General features: G+C 40.7%; 1 protein-coding gene across 1 annotated transcript in view; it reads right to left on the reverse strand.

The window, feature by feature from the left end:
• Window positions 1-8352: 8352 nt before the first annotated feature.
• The window catches only part of pitpnc1b (phosphatidylinositol transfer protein cytoplasmic 1b), a 15893-nt gene continuing 14356 nt past the window's right edge, over window positions 8353-9889 (reverse strand). Inside the window, exon 10 of the mRNA XM_035672678.1 lies at window positions 8353-9862. Within this exon, the coding sequence (XP_035528571.1) occupies window positions 9705-9862 (158 nt within the window). The 3' untranslated portion in view covers window positions 8353-9704. The remainder of the gene's footprint in view (window positions 9863-9889) is intronic.

Raw genomic sequence — 9889 nt, forward strand, 5'->3', positions numbered from 1 at the left:
TGGAACAAGAAATCTAGCTCATAAATGGCCCTAATGTGTTCATATTACTGACTTAAAATAAACAAACAGATACTGAGTTACTAGATTCCAGGTGCATTCATTCATATGTATCCAGTAAGCAGTGTGCAGGAGAGGAAGGACTGCATGCTGAGACATTATATGGGCAGTGTTATTTCTCAGCACTGGATAACAGAGTCTATTTCACAGAAACAGATCTTAGGTAGTGAGTAACAGGCCCTGCAGAGATGCAGATTATGTGAACTAAAGACTCCGACGCATCCCTTCCCCCAAGTCTCTCCACATACTCACATGATGCACATGCTGCCCGCTGCCCTTCGATATCACAGCATTTATTTTTCTGTCCATTCCACACAACTCGAGCATGGCTCACTTTTTCTCGCCTCCCTCCGTTCGCCCTATCATCAGTGTAAAATACCTCACCCCTGCAGACAGAGACAGATGGAGAGAGCAGCACCAGCCCCCTGCTCAGCTCCAATGATTTATGCCACAGTAGCACAGACCCACACACATACGTACACACATACACACATACACACACACACACCACAAACACACACACACACACACACACCTATGCATTCACGCATACAGTATGCATGTGATCATACATCAGTGGATGAGATTGCATACATAAATACGCAAATGACTTGCTGGTGACACAGAGCTGGATGCACGACGGCACCTGTCTTGTGTTAATGTTAAATCCCAGCGCTCCAGGGCTTTTTAAAAGGACATGTGCATCTTTGAAGCAGTGGCAACAGTCTGACATCATTTGTCCCTTTCTATGACAGTTAAAGAGGAACAGGCTGCGGGCACATTCTTCCTCCTTATTCCACCTGACTGAGGTGTCAGACCTAAAAAAGCTGTGTTATACTCAGCTGAAACACTACGCTACAAGAATGGAATATCGGTTGTACTTTCTGTTAAATGTCAACCAAGCAAACTGAGTGAATTTTTAAGGCTAGATAATGAGCGTACAATGCTGCTGCAGACTGAGAGACTGAGAGGAACCAGTCAGTAGGCATGTTTGTGTGTGTGCAAAGATGTGTGTTTGTTTATGCCGCGTTGTGGTCTGGGGCTCGGAGCTGTTATGGTGTTGCAACAAGGACATGCTTGCTGTACATGAGGCAACGATTTGCGAGTAAGGTCATTGTACTCGCTGTCCTCCTCTCATCACCCCCTCCCTCTAACCACACACTCACACACACACTGACATCTTTTTAATATTAATTCTGTTGTGTAGCGAGGTGGATGGAGGTGGGAGGGAGAGTGGGGCGCAGAAATGGGGTTGTGATGGGGAGAAGGGGGTTGGAGGGAACGCAGGAAAGGGGACAGACGATGGAAAGAAGCAGTCAGATGGCAGACAGGTAGAAAAGAGGATAGGATGGCTGATGGAGGCGTAAATGGAGGGATGAAGGTAGAAAGAAAGAGAAAATAAGGGAGGAAGAGCAGTGGTGGAGGGGAAATCGTTTATCCTGCAGCCCAGGTAAGGGTGACCTGTTTGTCTCTGTCGGCCTCTGTTACTCCCCTGATGTCTCTATAATAGGCTTGTGAAGCAGGTAGACACGACAGCACAAAGCAGCGGCTCACAGTCACAGAGACTCACAGGCGCTCTTAAGCTCCATTCCACCCCAATAACTTCAGGGAATTCATAGAAATTTCATTTAATGAATTAAATAGCACCATTTGTTATTTCCAATGACTTGTTTTTAACAATGCAGCTTAAAGGGAAAAAAAGTAAGACACAAACTCTTCAGGGCAGCTTTTGCAGCTGCAACCTGCATTACTGGACTTTTTTTTTTTGCCATGCTAGCATCATGATTCTAGGGGTGGCAATGTTGGCCTGTCTGGTTAGTTTTAGTTGGTTGGTTGGTCAACCACTTTGGTCCGGACTGAAATATCTACTGAATGGATTGCCATGAAATTTGGTGCTGACGTTCAGTTCCGCCTCAGGATGATTTGTAATAACTGGTGATCCCCTGATTTTTCATAGAGTACTTTATTTAAATACATTATTTGTCTAATTTGTTTAATATTTTGGTTGATGATCAAATACTTCCTAAACTAATGACATTCCCAACAGCCTCAGTTATACTTTATACAAAGTGTTAATTCACAATGTCACCAAACTAAAATGGTGAACATGTTAAACATTATATTTGTTATATCAACATCTTAGCATTGTCATTGTGAGCATGCCAGTTATAGCATTTAGCTCAAAGCAAAGGTGTGCTTTAGTGCAGCCTCACAGAGCTGCTAACATTGCTGTGCTGTCTTTGTTTTCCCAGGAATGACTGTCCAAACACAGATGATGTCATGTTGTGTCAAAATGTTTCTAGCTAGTTCAACAGCAGATAAAAATATTTTTTCTGTGACATCACTGTTAGGGTTTGGCAACAGCAACTCAGAATCAAAGAAGAGGAGCTTCTTTCTAGATGTACAAATTTGCACCACTGCTCAACAATCACACGGGGAGAAATCTATTGTAGAGTAAAACTGTCAACACTCCATGACAAACGAACTCCTGCAATCCACTGAACACCACAGATTGATGACTTATCACAGTGTAAGAGTATTCAAGGGTGGATTTTTTCCTTAAGGCAGTTGCTATAGATCTAGCTGGAAGTTGAAATAAAAGTAAGCCAGGCAGCCGGCTCTCTTTGATTTGTGTCTGTGCTCACTTCCTCCTCCTGTTTTTCATTTCACTCAGCGTCCCCCCCTCCATGATGCAGTAATGACAGCCCCTTCTTCGCTTGCTACGAAATCACCTCAGTGAAGATCCATTTCATTACTTTGATTTGGAAATAAAACAGAGTGCAGTGGCAAAGTTGGAAATGAGCGCGGATGAGAGGGAGAAAAAGACAGAGGGTGAGAAGAAAGAGAGACGAGAGGAAAGCTTGGCCTAAAGCTATGGAAAGTTGTAATAGATGTTATGTGAGCAGCAGGAGAATAAAAAGCATGTGGGCGTTTATATGGAATTAAGGGTTGGGTAGTCATTACCATATTGTCTAAGACTTTTTTTGTTTTTCAGAGGATTGCATTGGTTTTTCTCAAATTACATCCCCAAATAATATGCATAGATATACAGTTACACACATTTAAAAAGTGTGAACAGTGATAAAAAAAAGTCTTACTTTCACTTGAAAAACATTTAAAACACAGAAAACATTATATGGAAAGTAAAAGGCTAATAAAACCAGTGAACCTTATTTTATTAGTCTTTCATTTGAAAACAAAAAGGGGAAGGAATCATAAAATGATAGTATAGAATAAATAAACAGTCCAGCCAAAATAGAAACAGCTGTAGAGTGAAGAATCCAGCAAGCCTTTTAACAGGGGAAAAGAAGTACATTAGTGTGCCCTTAACCCTGAACCAAAACCAGGTCAAAGTGAACAGAAAGGGCAGCTTAACAAAAGAAATAAAGCCTGGGTGCTCATTGACAAACAAAAAGTAAAACCAAGGAGCCTGCAAAAGTGTAAATTCCAGTAGGGACAAAAGTGACAGGTGAACCAGGAGAAATGAAAGGGTACTTCAGCTCCAATGTGCAAGTCGACTGTCACTGAAGGACCAATCACCTGTTGACAAGCATCTGCCTGTGTCCCACTGTACAGTCAGGAGCGACCTGTCAACATGGCCTGTAAGTCAGACACACAACTGTGTATGCTACACAACTGTCAGACACAGTGTTTATTTGTTAGTGTGGGCTGGCTAAAGCTATTTTTGATGTTTGATAGTTGGAAATATTAGTCTGTGGTCGCTGAGTCCAGGGCAGGCTGCCGGATTACTGTTGATAAATTTGGCGCTCCTGCCTTCTGTCTGTGGTGTTGATCGAACGCTGGTTCGCAGGATTTACAAAACTTATTTATTTCTGTGTTTTGTTTTTTACATTTCTGTATGGACTTCTTGTTCTGCGTCATTTAAGGTGTGTGATGTGATATGACCTTTCGTCTGTCGGTTGATCGACATCTATGTGGATTTATTTTATGGAAAAATATTTTCAGTTTTTCCCGCTGGTCCTCAACTCACTACATTACATTACATTAATACATTAATAAATAAAAAATTAAATGGGAAAGTAAATTAATAGGGGAATTAATACACTAAATACAGAGGCAAATTAAAACAGAAATATCAATGTATGTCACATTCTATGAATTAATTGATGCATATATTTGTTTTAATATTACATTTGATGCATTTAATTACATATTTATGAATTTTTGGAGTAATTTATTTATTTTGGATTTTGGCAGTTGCGGTCCTCCATACACTCAACCCATTTGTGAGTCAAAACTGGCTGCCAATCAACGCTTCCCCACTGTATGTGTCGCCCCTTCAGAAACAGTGTTTCAGTTTTAGAACAATGTGGTGTATTGTTCCTACAGCCTATAAAACATCCTTTGTTTCACAGCAATATGGTACTTTGTCCTTACAGCTGAAGTATCTCTTGTTTTACAGTAATCTTGTCTTATGAAGCTTCTTTACAATAATACGGTACATTGTTTTCTCAGCTTATGAAATGTCTCCTGCCATTTGTTTTATGTAAAAAAAATGCTGTTGTTTGTATGTACATCCTGGAGGGGAAATGTAATTCCACCTTTGTAGATCAATAAAAACCATTGTTTTCTAATGTATTCCACTCGCTATTCTAATCCATCCTCTCCTATTAGCAAACATATGGGCACACTCGCTGCAATGGCTGTTATGTAATTAATAGTCATGGTGGGGCAATTAAAATCGGGAGGCTTTATGGGCTTGCTGATTAAGATATTTAAAGCATGAAGTACCCAGGGCTCTTATTTTTGTGCAACTTTCTGCGTATCTTCTTGTTTATATTCATTTGCTTTTTGTTTCCTCTAGCAAATGTGTGTTTGTGTGAAAAATGAGCGCTGCCTTCGTGTTTGTGTGTGATGTGAGAGTACGTACAAGGCAAGGAACAGTTTTAACACTTATCCTTGACTTTTCCTTTACCCGCATGCAATTAATTACTGCCCAGAATAGCAGCCCTGGGATCAGCTGCTAAGGAAATGAAAACACATCAGTGTAAATGCAAAGCCGACTCTGGGAGAGTTGTTGCTCAGCACACTGAGACCCTGCACCGCCATCCATTTGCAATGACAATCATTATCGCGTGAAAGCAGTGGTCTCCAACTCTATTCCAGAGGGGACGTGTGTGTTCACAGTCCCACAGTAATCCATATTCACTTTCTTAATTGGTTCAATTAGTTCTCTCAGATACTGTATGAATTTTACACTCTGCCTGTCCCCAGATAAAGGCCAGTTAACGTATTACTGGGCAGAGGTTACAAATTGGGTTCCCAGTGGTGAGGCTTAATACACAGAGGATTTGAAGTCATTTATGTGGTTGAGTGGGCTAAAAACTGTATTGCTGACAGAGTAATGAGGGAACACAAGCATCTTGGCCTCACCGTTTAGTCTTATGCAAGACTCGTGGGAATTCACACACACACACACACACACACACACACACGCCATATCAGACACAGATAACTACACAATGGGAGGTAAATATTCGTACAATATTATTACAGTAATAAACATTAAGTCGCCCTTTAGATTGCTTAACACTCATTCTGTAAGGGTTGTGTAACTGTACAACCACTTCCCTCCCTCCCTCACTCTCTCTCTCTCTATCTCTCTATCTCTCTCTTTCTCTCTCTCTCTGTCTGTCTGTCTTTCTCTCACACATTCCTACATTACCAACAGTGGACTATTATTATAGAGAGGCAAAGTACCTCTTTTTATAGTCAACAGTGAGAAATAAATAATTTTTTGATCCCATTAGAATTGTGACATAAAAACATGTGATGTTTCTCAATTTATGTACCTCTCACACGACACACACAAGCATTACTTGCTGATAAAAAAACATTATCCCATTACTAGTTTATTCATTACTTTAGAAGTCTAAAATGTGGCTAATGTGTGGCTAGGACAAACATAAAACTACTTTGTTAAGTTTAGTGATGTACTTGTGAACTTAACTTGTAAATCTCACCCATTTCTTGCTACATGTTATGTGAGGAACTAGCACTAGTAGAATATATTTAAAGAATAAAAAATACATGGTTATTCAAATATGAATCTTCCATCCCAGCACTAAAATGTTTTAGTTTGTGTGTGTGTGTGAGAGCTAGTTGAATTGGGTCTGAGAGTTTTACTGCTCAATCCCCAAAGACAATTTCTACACATTTCTACACAGGTAGGTTTGAGGGGCAACAAAGAATGTTACCTACCTGGTGTTAGATGTGTTTTTAATCAAAATAAGTGATTGTACTGCTAACCCTTTTATGTGTAGATAGAATGTCCACTAAAGTTGAGTCTTTTTTACATTTTATTTCACAAAGAGATAATAAAAAATCATATTTAAGGAAAAAATAATAGCCCCCCTGTAGTCTGAAAACCTGCCAGCAGTTGCAAGCCATTCACGCAATGGAGAAATCCCTTCAGCCTGCAGGGGCAGTGCTGAGTATGAGCATGCAGGTCCCTTCCTGGCTAAAATTAAAATAAACTCACCAGAGGGTCTTAGACAAGATTTAAGCATGACCAACAGTGGACCTCCAAAATGTCCCCTGTTGGGTCGTTAGTTCAGTGGTGAATGTGTAACCATGCAGAAGTCCACTGTTGGATAGGTATGCAACTGCGCACACGCACACACATACGCACACACACACACACGTATTAAACCCATATTAAATCAATGTCAGCATGTGGACTAAGCAATTAAGTTAGCGACATGCTAAACTATGTGACTTAATGGTCACTCTCCTTTAACGGCGGAGTGCATAGTGAGGAAATGGGGACACACACACACACACACATATGCATGCGCACACATCGTCAAACAAATGAGGCGGTTGCATTACTGTCTGTCTAGTGAATGGAGAGCATGTATTGATCTGGAGGAGAAGCTCGTACATCAGTGTGGTTAGGCAATATGCCATTGAGGTGAAGGAGAGTGTACAGACATACACACACATGCTTTTTGTTCTTTTCTTTACCAGAATAAGTTGACTCTGGCTCAACTTTCTGCTTGTTAAAAATGTCTTGCTATCTAAATTGTGTTCTTTATTGCTCATTTTGGTCTCTTTCCTTGATCTCCTATTCTTTTTTTTTCTTACTTTTTCCCCAGTGTCTTTCCACTGTCCTCTCTTCCGTGCCCATAGGTGTCCAGCTCAAGGTTTCACATGAAAGTGACTGTACTCTACTGTACAGTCACTTTCAGCACAGGCGACAACGGTGCAGCTGGCTCAGGAGAGCGTCCCGTCTTTCCTCTACCATGCTATTTGTGGGGTCTGATGGGCGAACTGGGAATAGCAGGATGATTCAGCGCTACAGGGTCAGGATCTATGATAATGTACCATGGGGAACATTTCCATATAATGAACACAGTACATCTTCTTTAGAGGCCCTCTTGAGGAACGGAGATGAGGACACATAGATAAAGAGGAGTGAAAGAAAGGGAGATCAAGGGAGATTTCAAGAATGAGAGAGGGAGAATAAAGGAGAGAAAGGAGGAGTGGAGAAGAATAGTTGAGATGGCAATAATGAGAGAGAAAATTTAATGGAAAGACAAAGAAGTAAAAGAGAAAGAGGTAATGTTAATGCAGTGCAGCCGGCAGTTTGTGCTCCCTCTGCAGTACTTGTGAACACTCCTGGCTGTGTTGAGCACTTGCTCTTTTATATCAGCCTCCTGCTGCTACTGTAAAAAGAGACATTGAGAGAAAGAGTTTTGTGTGCATGTGTTTATGTGTTTGTGTGTGTATGTGAATGCATGTCTGTAAGCCCTTTGTCAGGAAGTTAATAACAAATTGTCATGCTGATTCCTGATTTGTATGGATAAAAGAAGCCATAATGAGCCCCATAATGCGAGCTATTTAGTGCACCATTTGAAAGAATCTGCCATGTCTGTCAGTCACAGGAACTTCCAAGTCTGTCCGTGACAAGCCTGGGCTTTTGTCCTGAAGTCTTGAACAATACAATGATACAGCGATGACAGACATGCACACACGCCCAACTCACAACCCCGCATCTGTTAAACATTCATTATTCTCCTCTGCTGACTTGCAGAGAGAAAACTGCCACAAGCTACAGAGCCAAACCAGGCTGGACCAAGTGGCTGCCTCTTTTCATGTCCACTGCTGCTGGAGCTGGTTCCACATGGCACACAAGTGTGAAATTGGTGAGTAGATTACATGTGAGTGCTGTGATGTGCCAGCAGCTGGTCCATCTTTACAGGTCAATACTGATCAAACATGGCTGATAATGTGTGCAGTGAGTCCATTTTCAGGACACTAGTGAATCTTTTCCCTAGAAAGAAAGTGAATTTATTGATAAAAATCCATTACAAAAGACTGAACAGTGTCATTTCACATACATTTTACATTTGATTAATTTTCATACTTTCTTCAAGCTGAATATTTTTTTTACAAATAAGGCAACAGCAAAGTGTATTATTTCATCATTGATTCCTGATGATGAGAACCATTTTTTCCTCTAAATGTTCATTAAAAAATTAAGTTGATAGTCTTATAAATGCTCATATCATTGACTCATAATATCCCTGGCTTGACCCCTTTGCAGCTCTCAGCTAAATGATCAAGGAACCAATACAACGCTTCACTGCCCTCTGTCAATACACCTGGTCTGACCTATTGGCTGAGGTGGAGAGGGGAGAAGATCCATAGCATTGACAACCTCCCCAGTTCTCCTCTGCTCTCTCATTAGATCCACTCTATTAAACTCCTTATGCATCTGTCTGTAGGCTGCTGGCCGGGGGCTGGGAAACAATCGGAGAGCCCTGCTGGTGATCGTTGAGTTCCACCATGTCTGAATACAATGGAAGGCTTTTCGATGACAACAGTAGAAATGATCTGAGTAGGCACATAAGGTTTGTGTAATATTGTGCGTTTGTGCGGCATTTGTCTGATTGTATCATGCACCAACTACATGTACATAAGAAGAAATAAATAATTTAATTTAATAAAAAATACACTCATTCGCTCTCTGCCAGAGAGTTAGATTAAAGGATCGATACCGTTCTCATATCTGTATGATAAACGAGACAGCAGCCAGTTAGCTTAGCTTATCACAAAAACAAAGAAACCCCTCCTCCCCTGCTAGCTTCACTCTGTCTAATGGTTCCAAAATCCACCTACCAGCACATTTAAAGATAATTTATTAAGACGTTATTTGTTTAATCCAAACAAACATAAACATGTAAAAACAAAGATTCAGCTCAGTTCATAATATAATATGCAATAATATTATAATCATAAATTGTCCAGTACATCAACACCCATAATGTTATTTTTAGATTTTCTTTTTTTGTACAGATTAATCAAACAAGATGTTAAACGTGTTAATAAGTGATTTTTCCTCCTGTTCCCACTTTCTGCTGAGATAAGCTAACCAGCTGCTGACTGTAGATTTATATTTAACTGACAGATATGAAAGTATTGATCTTCTCATCTGACTCTCCCCAGAGAAAGTGATAAAGCGTATAAACTAATTACATTTAGAATTATGTTATTATCAGTGTTTGCATGTGGTGTGTTGGTGGTTGAGAAATAACATCACATGACTCTGGTGAATGTTGACAGTGGCTTCTGTGTGTATGCACTGTACACTGTACTGTATTTGTGTGTCTGTGCTTGAGGTATCATTCAGGGGTGGAGTTGAGGCGAAGGGGACCGTGCGGCACAGAGGAGGCAGAGGGGTCAGACATGGCCGCAGTCGTCACTCCCATCTTCTTCAGGGAACGCTCGTCTGTCACTGAGATGGAGCGAGAGAAGGCAGGACGAGAAGCAGCCGGTGGGCCTGAGATAGATAGACAGACAGATAGAC

Source organism: Morone saxatilis, unplaced genomic scaffold (assembly GCF_004916995.1).
Source record: "Morone saxatilis isolate NCDOM2014 unplaced genomic scaffold, NCSU_SB_2.0 Contig24, whole genome shotgun sequence".
In the NCBI taxonomy this organism is placed as follows: Eukaryota; Metazoa; Chordata; class Actinopteri; family Moronidae; genus Morone; species Morone saxatilis.